Below are 20,279 nucleotides of genomic sequence, written 5' to 3'. Positions count from 1 at the left end.
CTCTCCTCATAAGTCATGTGTTCTAGACCCCTAATCATTTTTGTTGCCCTTCGCTGGACTCTCTCCAATTTATCCACATCCTTCTTGTAGTGTGGGGCCCAAAACTGGACACAGTACTCCAGATGAGGCCTCACCAATGTCGAATAGTTTCTATACAGATCAGGGCCTATAACCCTCTGCTTCTTTCAATGTTTGTTCCTTTCAACTGAGCCTAACCTGCCTGAAATGTCAACTTGAAATTCTTCGTGGGTGAGGGGAGCTTTCCAGCACAGCCCTCTAAGTATGTCCAGTCTTTCCTCTGCAAAATTGGGCTAGCAATGGAAGGCAGGTGTGGAAGGCTGCTACTTCGAGTGTTTTCATTAGCTAATTGGCTAATATCTGCAAGTGCCAAGTATTGTGTTATAGTTGTGTCTCGAGGTGCCAGCTGAGATCAAGACCCCAATGTGCTAGGTGCAGGACTGAGTGAGAGACCGTTCCTGCCTGGAAGACTTTGCAGTTTAAACATCCGAGAAAGAAATGCTGAGTTGGGGTGGGGAGAAGTGTTGTCCTCATTTTGCCTAGGTGCAGAGACCCGGATTCTCAAAGGCATGGACGTTGTGTACCTAAATACCTTTCGAGGATCTGGGCCAGAGAGATGTAGGCCAAAGTCGCCTGAAAAGTCTGATTCAGAGCGAGAAATTCAGCTTTCCTGAATTGCAGACCAGGGTCCTAACTGTGAGAGCAGTCTGCCTTGTACCATAGATGTGAGTGTGTAATGTAAAAGATGGGTTCCCCCTCCCACCCAGTGCAAGCCTGGGATTTTTCCCCTCCATCTGCAGAACCAAAGGGAACAAGTTGGCAATTAGTTAAGCGGAAAGAAGGGGGTGGTGAACTTACGAAGGAGGAAACCTCCATCCTTCTAAAAAAAGAAAAGATAAAACAAACCCCACTTCAAACTCCGCTCCAGTATTTTTAAAATGTAACCAAGATCAGGTCCATGAAATGCACGCGTCTCTCCAGCTGCCTGATTAAAGCCTCACTTTGAAACAACACGGCCACAATCTAATGAGTGCAGGAGAAAGTCAAGCTGGCAGACTGAATTTACGCTTATCCTTAACAGCAGGCAGAACTGCATGGAGGGAAATAACTAGGCTTGTGCGGCCTTTTAGCTTCTAGGAATTGTAGTGCAGGCCATTGTTGGGCTATTAAAGGACTGTGAGGGGGCTAAGAATGGGGGCTTGTTCTATGCAAATCCTGGAAAGAGCCATTCAAAGCCTAACCCACTTAGAAATGCATGTTAGTGCTGCCTACAGAACCCCAGTGCTTAGGGCCAATACCTTAGCAGCTGTCTACAGTCACCCCCACCCCCCAAAATATTATAGGGATTTGTTAAAATGAATTTTGAAAAACAGGCAATTTTAAATTTATTTTAAGGACCCCCCTCCCCACCTTGTTGCTCTTTCAGTACCTGTATTGTCCTGGGCTTCTTTCCTAGTGGGAACTGCTGTTTTATCGACCCTTCCCAGCAGGAGGTGCTGTCCCCGGCTGATGCTAGGCTGCCTTTCCGCTGTGGTAACTGAAGCTTGCCCTTTGAGCGCATAGTGAAGCCTGGATCCTACAAACACTTATATACACATGCTTAATTTCACCCTCCCCATTTTAGGGACCGAGAGGGAAGATTTCTGACCGTGTTCTGCCCGTAGCCTCGCTGATGGCTGTGCTGATTCTGAATGCTCAGAATGCTGTGGCTGCACCCTCCTGCTTCTGTCAGAGTCCAGGGCGGGGGCTGTGGGAAGAGCCTTGCTCAAGTGCAGAGAGGATGGGTTAACGGCCTGAACTTTAAGCATGGGAACAATAGCTCTGGTGCAGCTTGCCTGTCTGACAGTGAAGCACGTGTGCAAGTGTTTGCAGGACTGGACTGAGCTGGGTGAAACTCACCCCCCATGCAAGGAGCCAGCGTACAGGCCAGGCTCCAGTAACTGCTCACAGCGACGGGGAGGTTGTCAGATCTTGGCTGTCCAGGCAGCAGCGTCCTCTTTGTTAAATCACCTCCCATCCGTAGGGGAGAGACTTTTCTTAGCAACTTACTCTGTGTTGTGGCGATTGGGGTCCCCTTCCTTTACAGGAGCAAATCCCCATCTACGCCCCTACCCAGGGAGCAGTCTGATTCCTTAGACTCTAGTAGCTGGGGCTTTGCCTAGTTCTAAATGATCTACCCCATGCTTTGGAGGAGGCTTATTGCAGGTGGAAGAGATCTTGCTGGGCCCGAGGGCGCATTGCCTCTGGGGGGGAGGGACTTGGGGAAGGCCCCTCCCGCTCCCAAGGATCTGCTGGGGAAGGAGCCGTCTTCTCTGCAGAGCCGGAAGCCCATCCTGTCCACTGCTGCTCCCTCCCGCAAGCAGGGCTGCAGGCCTCCGAGGCCATTGGGGAACAGCTGCAGAGGGAAGGAAGACGGCTCGGAGCTGCGTTTTACAAGGAGCTCGGTGAGTGGCCCTGCTAGCTGCCCGGCTGGATTGTGGGGGACATAGTGCTTCAGGGTTGCTGTGTGGATCAGGAAGGGATATGGAGGGTTGAACCAGGCTGGGTGCATTGTGGGTGGTGGTAACGAGGTGGCTGCTTTCACCAGCTGAGCAAGGGCCCTTTCCAGGCGGCTTCTCGCTGGCTCTGCAGGTGCCTTGGGGAGCTAGAACTCAGCTGAGGAAATGGCTATTGGTCTCTTCGCTGCAAACCATGCCCAGACCTCGAGTCGGTCTGAGTGGTGGGGGATGAAGGCTCCTTCAGGGGTTTGACTGACCCCACTAATCTCTCCTTATTTTATTGCCAGCCGTGGCTGTGCTGGGTACCCCGTCCCAGGGCAGAACCTCCCCTGTGGCCTTGAGCCGGCTGCTGTACCTCACGCTGGAGTGTCAATCAGGAGTGACTCCACTGCAGCCGAAGGAGTGACGCTGGTGTAAGGGCGAGCAGGGCTGGGCTCCCTTGCCCCTGGGAACTGCTCTGTGCAGGGCAGTTTGGAATCTGCCGAGCTCCCACCCTGGTGCTCATGGGGGTGAAGCCAGCACCGGGCTGAGCGCTCTGGCTCTCCCCACGCTCTGTGGCCAGTTGGGAATGGAGCACAGTGTTGCAGGCTTCCCTCCAGGTGCCACTTCATGCCTCTCTGTGGATGGGGAAACCCAATTCTAGCGGCTTGGCTGGCCCCTCTGCCCAGTCACAATCTGTTCCATTTGTGATAGCAGGACAGTACTGAGACCTGCCAGCTCATTCCACCCCAGAGCGATGCCCCAGTTCCCTCGGGTGGGCACGACTCAACCTGGGGCACTCGCCGTCTAAGGAGCAAACCCAGCCACGGGACTTGTTGAAGCTGCTCGATGGCCATGTGGGCTGGAAGGAGTTAACCAATTCCCCGTTTCCCATTGGGCGAGGGAGATTTTGCTTGTTCCTCCAACCAATCGCCCTCCTTCCGTGCAGCAGCTGCTGTCTCATGACTGGCTCGGTCTCCTGGAAGGTGGCTCTGCTCTCGAAGCCATAAAGAAGAGGAGCAGAGAAGCAGCAGCAGTGCAGGGAGCTCCAGCTGCTGGGAGCCAAGGCAGAGAGGGGACAGCTGTACCCCCTGCCCCGTGCTGAGCCAGGGAAAATGAGCTGCCCGTCCACCCAGAGCGGGGAGCAGATCGAGCCACTCAGGTACCTCAGGTGAGTGGAGCTGCAGGTGGGAGAGCAGCTGGGCTACAGGAAAGGGTCTCCTGCTCGCTGGTGCTCCGGGCACTGTGGGATCAGAAGGTGCCCCAGTGTGAGCCCATGGGAAGGGACAGGACCCCCAGGTAGTTGGGAGCCTGCAGTTCCATCGCTGATGCAGAGTGGATTAGGGTGGGCAGGGAAAGTTTCTGCACAAGCAGGGATGGCTGGAGCAGGTGCCCATGCTGCTGGTTGCCTGCCCGCACCTCTTTCTTGCTATTGTCAAGCTTGGGTTAGGAAGCTGAATTCCTGTTTGGCTCTTCAGGGCACATGAGGCTGGATGTGGGCAGAGTGGGCGCAGTCTGGGCTAGCTTGCAAGGGAGCGGGCAGGACACAGCAGAGTTGCTGACCCAGAGGGGTTGGAGTCCTGGGGATGCTGGAGGGTTTGTTCCTGGACAGAGAAGAGAAAGTGCCACCCTCTGCCCTGATTTCCATGCCACAGCTGTTCTCGGGCATGGGCAGGGAATGGGCTTGCCGCAGCCCTGCCACCCTGCCCACTAGAGCCCCCACTGCCATGCCCCCAGACGCTAGTGTGAGGTGCAAGCCAGTGTTGGATGCTCTCCTCTGAGCCCCCTGCTGTGTGTCCCTGCCCTTCGCTGAGGCACTGGGATGCGGTTTGAGGGAGCCTTGGGCATGCAGAGCTATTTCGGGTTCTCCAGGTGAGGCAGGGCTGCCTCGATCCATGAGAGTGTGCCCTTCCTGGCCCTAGCTGGGGCACAATGGCTGACACTGGCTGCTGTTTCTGATCGCACCCTTTCCCTGTTGTCACCACACCCTTGATGAGCCTGGTCAGCGGGTGAGCTGTACAGTTCTCGGGTGCTAGCTCTGGGCTGATCCGAGGGCAGCCGGTGCCAGGGCCAAGCACTCCCCTGGCTGTGTTAGTCAGGGCTGTCTCTTGTGCCAATGAGCCCCGTGAGTACTTCAGTAGCTGAAATGAGCAATTTCCACAGTTGACAGGTCCCGGGGCTGGCACAGAATCTTAATTGGCTGCACCTACTGGGACATCCAGGGCCATCCAGCTGCCACCTTTGGCAGCAGTTGTTAGCCCCATGTCCCTTGTCTCTGGTGCACTGGAGGTGTCCAGAGCACTGGGATGGTCTGGATTAGGGCAGTCGCTGTGATCTCACTGTAGAGCACAGGGAGGGGTACCAGGGCCAAGGAGAGAGGAGACTTCCATTCTCTGTCCCTGGCGGGAGGATTGGCTGCACCCCTCCACATTCAAGCAGAGGGGAGGCATGAAGGAAGCACAAGGTATGGCCTGCAGCCTCTGGGGGTGTCACCCAGCCCTGCCCCCACGTGCAGAGGGGCTGTCAGCTACTCGGGGCTCCTGGCCCTTCTCCTAGGGACACCTCTTCCGGGAAGGAGAGAGAAATCATGTGGCACTTGTATCAGGGACACAACGATGTACCTCAGCCTTCATGCTGACGGGACAGCCTGATGAGAGCTGTTCCCCATGGGCTGACCTAGAATGGGGCACACCTCAGAGCATCATCTCAAAGCCAGGATTACTGGGATGGGCCAGCTGGCATCAACCTGCCCTCTGGAAGGACCCACCTGCCAAGCACTCCTGGAAATGGGACCCTGAGCCTGCCCTCTTCCACTCCCAGCACTCGGAGAAAGCTGCTGCTGGAGCTGGAATATCCCCAGCTGGGCCAGGGCCCTGCTTAGATACCCGCTGCGCCCCTCCTGGGTGACTCCTGCAGGCTGGCCCAGGGCAGGTGGGGGGACCTGCTGTATGCTGGGGTCATGCCCCATCTGGACTCATAGCAGGGACTGAGAGATATCGCTGTCCTGGCTCTGATTGGTCCCTGCCCCAGGCTCTGCCCCCGCTGGTCCTGTTCTGTCTGCTGTGGTGGGGCAGCTTCCTCCTGAGTGGGGCCCCGAACACTGCTCCATCCACCCAGACCAGTGGCTCCTGCATGGCCAGATGCTCAGGAGGAGCGTGACCTCCCCCTACGGAGGCTGCGGCTTGGGGAGAAGAATCCAGTGTCCCTGCAGCAGATGGGGCTGGGGAGCGCTGGCTGCGTCCTCTCCAGACCTGGCTGCACAGGGAGGGTTGAACTGGCCAAGTCCTTGTGGGTGGGGCTGCAGGGAACCCTCGTCAGGGTGGGCTCGGCCCTTAGGAAAGCTCTGGACCTGCAGCTGCCTCTTCAGCCTCCCAGCCGGCTGCACTGAAAGATGATACCAGTACCCTCAAGATGGGACCCTGGCCTCACCCAGTGGGGGCAAGTGGCACCCTAGGGGCAGGGATGTTGTTTCCATGGTGCTAGCAGGACAGAACATGTGAGAGGAGATGCGGAAAGGGTGGAGGCAGTGTGGCCTAGGGGTTAGGGCTGCTGGCCTGGGGTTCGAGAGCCCGGGGTTCTATTCCCAGCTCTGCTGCTGATCTTCTGGGTGACCCTGAGCATGTCCCTTCCCCTCCTGGTGCCTCAGTTTCCCCTCCCACTCTGTCTTTTCAGAGGGTGAGCTCTTTGGGGCAGAGACTGCTGCTCACTGTCTGTGCAGCGCCTGGCATAGCAGGGCCCTGATCTCAGATAGGGCGACTATAATACACACACTAAATAACAGCCTAAGCTGATGGCACATTGGGCCTTCCCAGCAGTCTCCAGCCACCTGCTCCATCTGTCTTGGCATCAGTCTGCTCTGCCAGCTGCTAACTGGTGCTTCCGAAGAATGCAGCTTCCCCCTATAATGCTGCGTCTCAGCACGCACAGAGCTGTGGCCAGTGAGGGGTTGTGATGGGACAAACTTCATCTCACATCCCCTCGCCAGCTGTTAGCTGCCTCACATGGATTCCAGGTAGCACTGAGTGCTGGTGGCACCTTCTCTCCTCTGGGCCTCCCAGGCTTCTCTTCTTCCTTGGCTGATGGGCCTGTGCTGTGGATGGAACAGTGGGTGGGCCTGGAACAGCTCTGGGAACTGTCCAAGGTACAGACGGGGTTGCGGGGGAGCCTGGGCAGATGCAGAACCGCTCAGCAGCCATTTCCAGATGCTCTGCTCCTGCTATGGCCGTGATCGGGTAAAAAGGTCCCTTTAGTGCCAGGTTGGGGGCCCCCCTGGTGGTACTGGGCTCCTGGCTGAGGCACATCAGAGCTGAGCAAGCCCCCAGCAGGTGCAGTGCAGGGGAAAGTCTCTCCCCACACATCAGGGCTTCTCCAGGCGTGAGCACATGGTGAACCAGCCTGGGGCAATGATACAATGAGCATCTTGAGCAGTTGCTCCCACTCCTTGCAGCTCTGTTCTCCTGAGGCCCCTGGCACCAGGACATTGGCATGGCAGAACTGTGTGATTAATCAGGCTAGATCTAATCAACAGGCTCAGGTCATAATTACCATGTCTTCTTGGGGGCCCTCTCTGCTCTGTGCATGGTGGAAATGTGTCTGCATTATAAACAAAGCTCTTTGCCAGCCTCCTCTGAGTGCAAGAGTAGGGAGCTCTAGGTTGGGAACGGGATACCAGGGGCTGCGGGTTACGATTGAAGAGCCATTTAATGCTGTTTCTGGTGTGAGAGACTTAGGCCGGGTCAGTACTAGGGAAGAGTGGCTGAACCAGTTATTTCAGCGTAGCTATACCAGCACGTTCTCCTGGTGTAAATGCAGTTTATACTGGCCAAAAAAAAAAACAAAACGGGGCTTTTGGACCAGTTCCCTGAGCAAAATACACGATCCTTGTAAAAGCACTTCTGGGTGGGTCTCACTGCACCTGCACTGGGGCTCTTGCTGGGTTAGAAATGTCACCAGTCAGCCCCCTAACAACCATGCTACCCCAGCAAAAGTGTCTTGTGTTGGTCCAGCCCAAGGTCTGGGGGCCTGGACACTAAGGGGGTTTGCAGATATGCTGCCCGCTGAGCTGGGAGCTCCAGTTCGGGGTGACCGTGTGGGCAGTGGAGACCAAATCCTTCATTACTCACTGAACCAGGGGGCTGGGCCAGTGTCCGCACAGCTCCCCCTGCCTGAGTCAAGGCCTGGGGACCATGCTGGACCTCTGACCTGAGCACAGAGGCTGGGAAGCAGCCAGGGCAGCCCCTAGCCCCCGTCTGCGCCGGGTATCAGGGACAAGGGTGACTCCATGTGGAAGCTTCTCAGCAGCTTGGTGCTGCTGCCTGCAGCCGGAGGCAGTGCAACGTCCCGGATAATTGCAATGTGTTTAGCTGTAATTACAAAATTAAAAAGCGATTGAGGGGAGATGGATGGATGTGAAGGGGAGCTCGCTGTGAGAGGCAAACCCGGGCTTAGCTGAAAGAGGAACCTGCCTGTGGCTGCTGCTGGGAGCGGAGGCATTCGGAGGCCTAGGGCTGGATAGCTGGGGAGCTGTGGCTCAGGATTGAGAGCATCTGCCTCACCCTGAATCCCGGTGCCCTGCTGTGGTGTTACTTCGTTCTGGTCAGTGCTCTGAGGCAGTGAGCCACCAGTGGGGCGGGGGGAAACTGCTGAGCCAGCTGGGGTGTGGCTGCCGGAGCCGTCCCTGCAGATGGACTGGAAGCAGGGATGGGTATCCCCGGTGGAGCCCTTCGTCAGCTCTTGAGCTGCCTTTGGCTGCCAGCCACGGAGCTGCTTAAAATCTTGATGGTTTTGATCATCCCTCTGGCTGCTCCCAGGCATAGCCCTAAATGCTGCCGAGATCAACTGATGCTTGGCGCAGCCAGTTCTGCCTTGATACTTCCCCGTCGCTGCTGGGCCCACTCTTCTGGGGACTGGGAATATGGATAGTGCTGGCCCCTGGGGTGTCTGCAGACATGGTCCTGCCCCCTTGTGGATTCCTTCCCCCCTCCAGGATTTTCCTGGGGCTGATCTCCCACCGTTCCGCTCCCCGCCCCAATGGGATGTTGCTCTGGATATTTTAGTCCATCCTGGTGGGGACTGTCCCCCTGGCAGATGCTCTGATGTGCAGGGAGAGTGAATTTAGCCCAGGCAAAAGGGCCCTTGAGAGTCCAGAAATCCCTGAGCTCCTGCCTTTGCTCTGGCCCCAACCCTTAGCCTCAGGAAGAACCACGCAGCTCCCCAGTGCTGTGGGGATAATGCCAGCGCAAGGCCTTGTGCCCACCACATTCAGGACTGGTCAGCCCCGACCTCCCTCAGCCTCCTGGGGGTGGAGGAGGAGCTCAGAGCTGGAGCTGCTGCTGTTGCTATGGAAACTGCTTCCCGGGTATCCATGGATTCATCCAGCGTGTTTGCTGGTGGGCGCCCACCCAGCTCCCTCCTTGTCAGTGAGGGAGCAGAGAGGGGGTGGCTGGCCCCCCAGCTCTTACCGTGACAACACCCAGGCTGCTCCCACGTCTCCTCGCCCAGGGCTGGGGTCAGAGTGTGTCTCGGGGGGGGGGGGGGGGGCTCGGTTTGTGATGGGGAGCACTGTGGGGGATGGGGTGAGGCAGACGGGAACGCCATGGGGGGCAGGGTCCTGGCTGGGTAATGCCAGGTTGTGGATCCCCTGTCGCCAGGGGCTGAAGGTTAAAATAGGGGGATTATTTTTAACTGATATCTCACAAACCCTGGGTATAGAATTGCAGGCCCTCCCCCCCGCCCCCCCGGCTGCCCCTGAATCCGCCCTGTGGAGGAGGCGGTGGGAGAGGGGCCTTGCTCGTGCCCTTTGCATTTGTGCTGCGTCCATCTCCCCCTCCCCCAAAGGCCTCCCGGCATCTGCATTTCTGGCATTACGATAGGTTCCTGCTGGGCTCTCAGGCCCAATCCTCCCCGGGGCGGGTCCAGACATCTTCCCGTCCCACCGAGGGGACAGGGCAGCAGGGAGGGTCTGCCTGGCTGGCTGCTTTGCTTGCATGCTGGTCGTCCAGGGTTAAACTGCTTTTGGACCCTCGGGAGTCTCCATTTCCATTGCCTGTTCTGGGAGCTGATTAATCATTAATATGCCCCAGGTGGCAGCTCAGCCCTTAGACCTGTGCTCTGCTTCCAGAGGACGAGCCTGTCTCCATGTCTCCTGTAAGCCGGTTGCCACTGGGCTGGCAGCTGCCTCTGCACATGCAAAGCAGCCTGACGGATGGACAGCACCTCCGGCGGGCGGTTCTCACTGAGCCTGGCCCCGGTGCACTTTCAGCTCAGAGGATCTAGGTTGGCAAAGCGGTTCGAACCCAGAGTGAGCGGAGTCTGGGCCAGTCAAGGTCCACTAGCATCAGGCTCGTCGACCCTCGGGCTTTGCACTCCTGCCGCTCGGTTGGCTGCAACCCCAGGGCGGAATGCGCCTCGCTTCAGGGCTTAATTTGTAATGAAAGAGGCGCTGGGGCTCCAGCCGTCTTTTTAACTTTCATAAGTGAGGCAGCAAGCCCGGAGGTGCCGGGGCTCAGCCCTGGCACAAATGAAGCGCTGCCTTGGTTTGCTTTTTTGGAGCCTTTTACTTAGCTGGGGCCAGTATAATATCATATTGCCCCCCTGCTTCTCCAGACTTCGCACAACACAGGGCAGGTGATTTTTTTTTTTTTTTTTCAGTTCAGTTTCCATTGGTGTTGGCTGGAGCTGTGGCTGTTCTGCATTTCCAACAGCCAGGCCCCACTGGTGTTTGGGGCGGGGGGGCCGGTGTTTGAATCTAGGTGACATTCATGAGTGTGTGAGATTTGGCTTAAGGATCGTGAGATTTTTAAAAGAACATATGTTGGGTTCTGTTTATTTGCCTTCTGGCCTTTCAGCCTTTAAAGGCCACAAGCTTTTCCCTGTAACCAGGCTGGCCGGGAACTCTGAAAACCGTCACTGACTTTTAAAAAAAAAAAAATTTCCGTTGTCGCTAAGCGTCTAGAAACCTTTTCCAGTGAAAACGGTGGTGGTTTAGACCTCTTGTCAGCCCTCCTTGAACTGGGCTGCAGTTTGGCATTTGGAATCCATCAAATACATTTTCTCCCAGCCCTGTGTTTCCTTTTGCTAGGAGAGGTTACTTACATTCAAAGAACAACAGTGACCAACAGGGAGTAAATAGGGGTATAAATTATTGTGAGCGTTTTTTCCCTTGTTGTAATGAATTTCCCCAGAAGTCTCTCTCACTCACACCCCCTTGCTACAAAGAGTGACCTGAAAGTGCAGTTCCACCATTAACATATCCTTTGTGTCAGTTGCCACAGCAACTATTAGTGGGTGTTCTGAAACTGACAGCCTTAAAAAACAACAACACAACGACATTCGCAGCGTTTGCACCTGCGCCTCCAACGAGTTTATCCTTCTCTTCTCCAAACAGCAGGGAGGAGGATGCTAAAGGAGAACCGAAGAACCAAAACTTGTGGGGGGAAAGGGACAGAACATCCAAATGTGGCCCCTGGGAGGGGGATCTGAAGTTTCAGTTTGTGCCATTTCACGTCCTGGTTGCTACTAGATTCATGTATGCAAAGGCAAGGCCTATCAGTGGGGGATTAGCAGCCCAAGCTGCTCAGCTGATGGGCAGGACATTAAAACCTTGGGCCCTGAGTTACTCCGCCCTGCCCTTCAAAGGGGTTTTGGCAGCTCAGCAGAATCCTGGTCAGTGGATGCTCACTTGGGGGAATGATTGTGTCTAACTGGGCTGGACAGCTCAGATGCTGCCCCAACGGTGTACCAAATCCCACCTGATGGCCGGACTTGTGGAGAAGGTACAAGGCTAGGACTCATGAGACCTGGCTTCGAGTCCCATCCCTGCCACTGACTCCTGGTGTGTGACGCACAGGCGCAGGGCCAGACAGTCTCTGCCTCTAATTGCTCACACTCTAAATAGATCAGCCAGGCAAGGCAGGGAGAGGGGAAGGGCCTCGCCCATGGTCCTAGGGCTGCGCCCGAAGCACCTGGCCACGCTGCTGAGTGCTGGAGAAACGGGTGTGAAAAACAGCTTGATGAAAACAGGGCCGGGCCAATGAGCAGCCCCCACAGCTACCCCCTGAGCACACTCTACGCTGGGGCAATTTCCCTTCAAATCCAGCCCCTCCTGCGGAGCAGAGAGACAGGATCCGGGTGGGGGGCACGTTCCAGCGGCTGGCAGGGGGCGGGAGCCATTTCCTTTGGGCTAACGCTCCTGGCTAGGCCTGCAGCTTGTGCTGCTCGGGGCTCAGTCAGGTCCTTGCAAGAGCTCAGCTGTGTCCAGCTCCAGCTGGCTGAGGACAACAGGAGCTCACAGCGCCCGGTCCAGACTGGCTGTCTGGGGCACTCAGCCCTTAAAGGCACAGACCCCAATCATAGAATCATAGAATATCAGGGTTGGAAGGGACCATGCCACAGCCCCCGGCGGCAGGACTCCTTGGTGGCAACGCATTGCAGCCAACCGTGCTGCACAGCATTTGTTGGAGGGCTCGGAAGGCCTCTGGGGTGAGTTCTTGCGCCTGGAAGGCAAAGGGTGGAAATACTGGGTGTGGATTTTTTTTTTAACAACCCTCTTTTTCTCCCCATGGTTAATTAGGCCTCGGAGTTAAATAAGTGCCATTGAAAGGGGGGGGGGGGGGAGTCCGTTAAGCAAAATCCCTCTCCCATTCATTTGCCTCATCAGCTCCCTGAAAGCTAATGGGGGCAGGTAAATGGCAACACTGTTAACTCTTTCACTGCTTGTCAGTGCCCACAAGACACTAGCAGGTTGACCATGCTCTGAAGGGCTGCATGCTATGCTGGGATGGGAGTGGGGTGCCTGCAGTAGGTAGACCTGGGGGGTGGGCGGAGCCTGGGAGAATGCCACCGGGTTTTTCCCCAGCCTGACCCTGCCCCACAGGAGTTAAGGACATGGTTCCCCTGGTTTGGAGGCAGAAAATCTTTTTTTAAAGACACCCAGGGCTGTAATAAGGGGCTTTTGTTGAGTGTGAGTACAAACGCAGGTGTTAACAATACCCATAATGACCAAAATAATTGCCTTTCTCCGACTGTCTTTGAAGGGGGAGGGGGAGAATCCGATCAATCTTTGGCAAGCAAATGCTTTGTGCAGGTTTTGTAATATTGATGTCCCCTCCCACCCCACCTCCCTGTGCTGCTCTGACACTAATTGAAAATTGACTTTAGCATTTACTGTATTATTTCAATGTTACATTTGTATATCTGCCTCCCCTACAGCTCCTGATGTGCAGCATCCCAAAATACCCACCCATTAAACATTCACTCATCTCCTGGCTGAGAGGTACCTCTGTGCTCTGCTGTTCTTGAATTCCCTGTGCGAATTAAATGGAATGAGATTAATCTCTCTAGAGAGCCCAGTGCTGGGCGAGGAAATGGGGAAATGTATTTAAGAGTCTGGTAAGGCGGAGTGAGAGATAATAGCTTCTATCTAATCTACCAATCCAGCTATTTTTAGCCTTGCTCATTTTTCCTCGTTTCACAAAAAACTAATGCTTTGGGCTTCCAGAACATCTTTTGTCTAAATGATCTCGAAGCTCTTTAGAGTCAACCCTCGGGGATCCCACTTTTGTGGGTGGGAAAACTGAGGCACAGAGGCTAAGTGACTTGCCCCAGGTTAACTAGTTAGTTAGTATTATTATAATTTGTATGACCGTATCCTCTAGAGGCCTCAGCTGTGTTTGGAGCCCATTGTGCTAGGCGCTGTACATACATGTAAGAGAATAGACAAGACAGAAGTGAGAGTGGAGAAAGCCAGGATCAGTATCCCCATTTTACAGGTGGGGAGCTTCAAATGATTTTCAAGGGCTCCAATTTTCCAAAGGGCTCCTCAAATGACTGTCCAAGGTCACCCAGGGGAGTCAGTGGCAGGGCTGGAAATTGAGTCTCAATCTAGCTCATCAGCTGTAAACCCCTAATCCTCCTTCCCTCTGGTAGAACTGCCATGTGGCTCCGAGACTCCAGGCTGCTTCTCCGGGCTCCAATGAGTGGTTTCAGCACAAGTGTTTGGAACCAAAAAGGAGGCACAAAGGGCTGTGAAATAAAACCCAGCGGTGACCGAGTGTGGAATTGCCAGAGCTGAATGATGCTCCATCTCATCCACTCCGCTTTAAAACGTTCCCTGACGCACTGAACCTTGGGCTGTGTCGGGCTGGGCGCTGAGGCTGGGCTCAGGGAGGCTTGTGGGTACCAGTGTCTTTTCAAGCCAGGCTTTCAGTGGCTGGGAGTGGAGGGAACCTGCAGAGAAGGTCTCCAGGTGGCTGCTTATTGCTGCAGGGCTGTGGAGCACTTTGCCAGGACTAAGCTTTCCTGTGTGATACAAACCTTCAATTTCCTTCCGTGTGTGTGTGCGCCGCGAACCTGGGATTTAGAGCAGAGGTTCTCAAACTGGGGGTCGGGACCCCTGAGGGGGGTCACAAGGTTATTACATGGGGGGTCGCCAGCTCTCAGCCTCCACCCCAAACCCCGCTTTGCCTCCAGCATTTATAACAGTGTTAAATGTTTTAAAATGTTTTTAATTTATAAGGGTGGGGGTTGCACACAGAGGCTTGCTGTGTGAAAGGGGTCACCGGTACAAAAGTTTGAGAACCATTGATTTAGAGGAATGCCACTAAGGGGCCAAGGTCTCTGTATTGGGAGCTCGCCCTGGGCTGGAGTTCACTAGGGGGCACCAAAGGACTAGAAAAATGCTCTTCTTTTCTTGAGCCATCCATCAGCAGGAACCCCGTTAGCCTCTGAAGGAAGAGAGATGGGAGAACAGGGCAGGCCTGATGCAGCCTCCTAGGGACTGGGCCTTAGCTGAGCTGGGGTCTGGTCCTGGCTCTGCCACTGAGATATTGGCACTGGGCTAGTCACGTTGCCTCTCTGCGCCTTAGTTTTCCATCTGTAAAATGGGGGCAATCCGTGGCTGAAAAGTGCTAGATGAGATCTGAGGATTATGACGCTGTGGAGCTTGGTGCTATTCCCAGCAGTGACCCCAGGCGAGTCACTGCCTTTCTCCATGCTGTTCTTTCCCCTCCCACTTCATGTGTCTTCGGGTCTCTGGCTTTGTGTGGTACCTCCTGCGACCGGGCCCTGATCAACGGGGACTTCCGGGGGCTCCTGTAGCATGTGCAACTGGCGATGATAATCCTCTGCTCTCGTGTACGCTGATCTAACACCTTTATGTTCAGCGGAGTTACTTCTGAATGACACCCACTTTGGGCATCGCCTGCCCTTCTGTTACATGAGAAGGAACTTCTGCAATTTCCTATTGCCGATGAATTTGGGGAATTGTGCTAGAACATCAGCTGCTGGAGGAAACCCTCTTGCCCATCTGTTGTTTTGACTTATAATTAAATTCCAAGAAGCTATGAGTTTGCAACTAAGAAATGCCTGAATTGACTTTAAGCATCAGGTTGTTAGCAGCAAATTAACGCTAAAAGAACACTTCCACTTCGCCTGTGAAGCTGTGTTATTACTGTTACCCCTGGGTACCATCTAGTCTAACAACAAGAATTGCCGTTACTCATGGCATCTTTCTGAAGCAATTACCGGGGCCTCTCAGTGCTACACACAATGGGGACTTAATATCGGACGTAGGTTTTGAACAATGAGTCGTGTCAGTAGCACGTTGTCTCTTGGAGTATTGGAGTGGAACGGCAAAGTGCATCTGAATTGCTGCCTGTATCCTTCGTTCTTTAATTGTGATTCAGCCTTTGCCACTGAGGCCTGGGGTCCAGGAAAGCAGTTGTAGCTCCGTTGATTTCACCAGTTCATACCAGCTATGGGGCTGGCCCAGTAGATGCATGTGTAGACCGCACTATAGGGAATCCCATCAAGACACGTAGGGAAGGAATTTCAGAAACTCATTTCAACTTGGCTGTCCCAAATTCATCAAACAAATCTGTATCCAGGGATGAGCTGCAGTGAAAGCCACTAATTTTATGCATAAATTTAGCGAGGAGTGCAGTATGTCAATTAGTCTCTTGTGTGCGATAATTAGCTCACATCGTACTGCATCACCAAATTTCGTTAGAGGACGTGGTCGCTCGTGCTCTGATCATGCTTTTGGCAGCTTCCAGCTTTCTCTGGGTTTCAAACATTATTTCGTGACTGTCATTCACTTCTCAGCTAGCTGGCCCAATAAGCCAAAGCTTGCTGACCTTTGCAATAAAGTTCCAGCTGCAGCCATGGGGTGTGTGTCTGCGTGTGGCTAGGATTGTTGACTAAGTTCTTTGGCCCAGATGCTCTCTTCTTGCACTAAGATATGCTCAGTGCAGCTCGGCCCTGCTTCGCATGGTGCATCTGTGGAAGCTCCAGCCCATCACCATCAAGTCGTGTCCTCGGGCCCCTGTCTCGTACACCAGCTGGCCATGGTCTCTAGGGGACCTTACATCAGCTGTGAATTCGAGTCCTTCAGGGGCGCTGCACTCCATCAAGTGTGAGGGGGCAGCTGGCCAAGGAACCAGCTATGCCACTTGATGCCTCTATGCCTGAGTCCTGCAAAGAGAATCTGGGCCTTCAGAGGCTATTCAGAGTTGACCCCGGATCCGGTGCTGCCATTGACTTTGTGCATCTTTCCAAATGCAAACAGATGGACATCGAATTGACTTTGTGCTATGCCAGAAAACAGGGAAGGTGGCTGGGATGGGCGAGTCTCAAAGAGAACAGGGGGGTTTGGACTCAGATAAACACCCAGCCGTCCGGATGCATAAATCCCTGCCTGGGATCGGAACATCTGGGAACCTGCAGGTGGATTTTGTTCTAAAACAGAGCCCGTTTACATTAGGGGCTGCTACAATAATACAAATCATAAATAATAAAACCCTGTGCCCCGTGGCTGACGTACTACAGGGGGCGGTGCCGCTTGCTGCCACGGGGTGGGGGGCTCCGGGTGGGACTGCTCTGTAGGGCGAAAGACCCCGATCTGTCTGTTTCATTTTAGCTCCAGGGAGGGAGAGCCAGGTGCTGGCCCCTTTATGGCTTCTCAGGCTGCTGGCTCTGGGGGCAGCAATGAGCTGGGCGTGGCTGCGGCCGCGCTCGGTAGCCGTATTTGAGAACGGGACGGATTCCTGTCCGAACCAGAAAGACGCGCACGGCCCAAACCAGTCCCCGAGCAGCTGCCGCAGGAGAAGAGGGGCAGCCTCCGATCTCGACCGCCACCATTCCGTGGCTCCAGAGCGCCGGTGGAGCCAGGCCAAAACAGCCAAGCGTTTGCAGGCCCTGACAATCCACTGTGAGGTTTAGCTGGGCGTGCTGGCACTGCAGGGCGTGCGCCGGGCCCGATTCGGCAAGTGAGCAGAGGCTGCGGTTGGCTATTTTAGTGCCGATTAAGCAGATGGTGGAAATGTCGCGACCAGGCCCCTTCTGCTCGACAGCAGCAGCTGGCTGCGGAGGCGTGCAGGGATGACTCCTATTTCAGAGGGCTGGGATCAGCTCAGCCGCGCAGACGTTTTGTCAATAGCAAAACTTACGGTGAACTTAATGATCTAGAAAACCGCGGGCACTGAATCCCGTTTGCAAGGGGAAGGGGCGTCGGGGGCTCGAACCCCTGGCTCAGGGTGCACGTTCCTCCTTAGCTCCGCAGCGAGCGCCCTTAGCTCAGGGCATCAGCCGGCTCAAAGAGTGCTGCCCATCGACTAGCCATTAGCGGGGGCAGAGCCACAGGGCGTGAGCCCAGGTTACACGAGACGCTGCTTTCTGCAGGGGGTTTGGGCCACAGGAATCTTTTGGGCCAGGGTAGAAACTAAAACCAGGCCAGAACAACGCCTCCAGCTTCAAACCCGCCAAGCACCCGAGAGAATAGCTTGGGAAGTTTCCAAAGGCCCCTGTGTTTGTGGCTCCGTGGTGCTGCCCGTCTTCTGCGTTGAGTCTGGCCGCCAAGAGCACATTACCGCCCGGTGCTTCGCCGGCTTCCGATGCGCAGCGGGGGCAGGCAAGATCCTGGTCCAGGAGGGCTGGCAGATGTCTTTATCTCAGACCTCTTCTCCTAGGCCCTGTCATGGCCCGTGAAATAAGCTGGAGAGCTCTTGCCATCGATCCCGAAGGAGTGGCTGGGGTCCTGCCCCAGGCATGCTGGGATGAAAGCCAGGGCCTGTGGAATTCCCCACCTCCCTGCTGTCTGTCTGAGCCCAGGTTTAGTGACCTTCAGGACAGAGTTTAAGCCGGGGGGGGGGGGGGCAGGATCTGCATGAACAGACAGGCATATCCTCAGTTCACCTGGGCGCTGTGCGTGAGTGAGACGCTGCCCTGGCCTCACTCATTCCGGGCTGTCTAGTGTCTGAGCACGTACCCTCCCTGCCCCAGGGAGCTGGAACGGTCTCATCAGCTTCAGAGAAGGCAGCTCATGGGGGATAAGGCACCGGGTTGGGACCCTAGAGCCCTGGGGGCAATTCCCAGCTGTGCCACTGGCTCCGTGCGTGAGCTTGGATCAGTCGCTCAGTTCGGATAACGACCCTTCCTTGGTTGGCCTGGTCTGGGTTGCAATGGGCCTCTGATCTCAGACCGTGCCTAGGGGCTACTGTCCTGTGAATAATCTCCATAAACCCAACCTGCTGGAGCTGGAGCTCAGAAACCCCCCGGGCGCTTTCCAGCAGTGAGGTTGGGCCTCTCGCCCGCTAGAAATATTTCGGTTTCTAACCCAGCGGAATCTGTGGGGCCTCGCACCACCGGTAACACGCGGTGCAGATTAGACAGAATATAGAAGTCTGGGGGGGCCTTGGATGCTCATTAAGTTCTCAAGGCTGCATTTAAATAACCGGTCTGGAAGCTGACTGAAAGCAAGGACATTTCGCACTGAAGCTGCGTCCCTTGTGCCTGTTTTTCCAGGAGCCTAATTAACTGTCTGAGTTTGTGATTTTATTTGGGAGACAATTGTAGGCTCGTGGTTTGAGCAGGAGGCTGGGCGCTAGAATGGCGGGGGTTCCAATCCCGGCTCTTCTGCTCAGTGGTGCCTGTGGCCCTATGCGCATTACGCACAGTGCATATCATTGGCATGGGTGCCGATGGGTGGGGATAGGGCTGCCCAGAGCAGTTTGCCCCAGCTGCCTTGTTTGAGTGGGCCCCCAAACCGAGTGGCATAACTGGCATTGTGGGGTCGCAGCTCTGCTCAGGTTTGGGCCAGTGGCTCCTTGATGGAGGGGCCGCTGAGCCAAACTGGAGTGGTGTTGAAACCCCTTACGCCGGGTTGCAACACCCAGAGCGGGGAGCCCTCCTGGTGGACCAGAGCCTAGCCGCCGCTGTGGTGAAAAAGTTCTGGGGTTGCCTCTTTTGCCACAAACAACATCTGTGGCTTTAAGACGCCCTCTCTGTCTCAGTTTCCCTGTTGATACAGCAGGGATGGTACTTGGCTGCTTCACAGGGGTGTTGTGTGGCTCGTAAAATGATTTGCAAGTGGAAGGTGCTGAGTAGTAGCAGTGTATGTGAATGGTGGCTGATATACAAGGATCACCCACTACAGTGAGGCAGCCACCTCTGGGGGTGGGGGGTGGCAGCTGTTTAACAGACAGAAATAGATACATATTTTTAAAAACTCCCTGTTGCCTTGCACACTGTGTGCCATTGACCGCCGTGCAAAGTGAGCGTGAAATGCTACCAGCTCAGAATGGTAACCCTTCTCACGCCCGCTCTGCACTGGGACAGTGACATGCAGTGTGCACGGTAGTGAAGAACTGGATCCTTGGTGTGAATTAATACGACTCCCCCCACTTCCCAGCTTGCACCGAGTCTGACTTTGCCAGTGACCCCAGGGTCCCGGTGCCTCGTCCCCAAAGAACCCGGTCTGGTGGCCGTCGCAGCGGATTCGATGTCCCATTCCACGTTCGTAACAAGCAAAATGGCTCTGTCCTGAAAGCAGCACCTGCTTGTCTCTTCCTGCAGTCAGGTGACCCAGCAGATGTGAACAATCGTTGTCCAATTCCAAAGTCAGTATTCTGGGATCACTCGTGAATGACCAAGTGACTCGTTGTTTAGCTTTTTGCAACGTGCAGATTCCTCGGCGCGCAGATTTCCATGTTCTCCCACCGCGGTACCACAAACAGGTGGCCGGGGCTGGGTGCAGAGAAGGTCCAGGGGTGCACAGCTCTGCCTTTCGATACAGCCGAGCCCAGATTAACCCTGCCAGGTACCTGTGGGAGCTCAGGTCCCTCCAAACCTGGATTTGGCAAACGAGCGAGGAGAGCTCTCCCAGAAGGATCCAGCGGAAGGTCTGACTCCTGAACGAGCACCAGCCGGGTGGGAGGGCGGGAAGGGGGCAATGGGGAGCATGGCTGAGGTCTGGGATACGTAGCCACTTATTCCCTTCTTCCACAAAATACTGCCCTGTCGGTGCGGAGGGGAGGCAAGCTGTGATGTTACCCAGCACAAGGGAAAGCCGGCGGGGCTGGAGATTAGTTGCAAGAGGGAATCTTTTGAGGCAACTCACTAGCAGGATCATTTTTACCTAGGCTGGTGCTTGGTGGGCCCCATGTCACAACACAGGCCTAGCATGCGAAGTGGCAAACGACCAGTTGCTGGTGTAGACTCCAGTGGGAGTTCCTGGCTGATTGGCACATGCCAAAAGCTGGTCGCATGGACCTAGGAGCTTGGCTGCAGGCAGCCGCTTTGGAAAGTCTTGGCCTGAGCATGCAGGTGCAATAACAAGCTGCAGCGTGATGGGGGATCCCACCATCATCCTCACAGCCCCTCTGCCTCTTGCCTTGCAGCCGCGTGGAGGCGGAAGCCATCGAGAAGGAGCTGCTGGAAGATTACAGATTTGGTCGCCAGCAGCTGATTGAGATCTGGGGACACGCCAGCGCCATGGCTGTGACCAAGGTA

General features: G+C 55.2%; 1 protein-coding gene across 3 annotated transcripts in view; it reads left to right on the top strand.

The window, feature by feature from the left end:
- Positions 1-20,279, top strand: part of LOC140903134 (NADH dehydrogenase [ubiquinone] 1 alpha subcomplex subunit 13) — a 57,174-nt gene that overhangs the window by 11,656 nt on the left and 25,239 nt on the right. The window contains exons 1-2 of one of the 3 annotated variants that reach the window (XM_073323970.2): positions 3,405-3,657; positions 20,168-20,276. In XM_073323970.2, the coding sequence (XP_073180071.1) occupies positions 3,611-3,657; positions 20,168-20,276 (156 nt within the window). In that variant the 5' untranslated portion in view covers positions 3,405-3,610. Of the gene's footprint in view, positions 1-3,404; positions 3,667-20,167; positions 20,277-20,279 lie in introns of those variants that run through there. The other 2 variants (XM_073323969.2, XM_073323968.2) reach the window with 2 other exon arrangements.

The sequence above is a fragment of the Lepidochelys kempii genome, chromosome 25 (genome assembly GCF_965140285.1).
Source record: "Lepidochelys kempii isolate rLepKem1 chromosome 25, rLepKem1.hap1, whole genome shotgun sequence".
Lineage (NCBI taxonomy): Eukaryota > Metazoa > Chordata > Testudines > Cheloniidae > Lepidochelys > Lepidochelys kempii.
The sequence above is the reverse complement of the archived record's forward strand: the minus strand, read 5'-3'. Positions and strand labels throughout refer to the sequence as shown.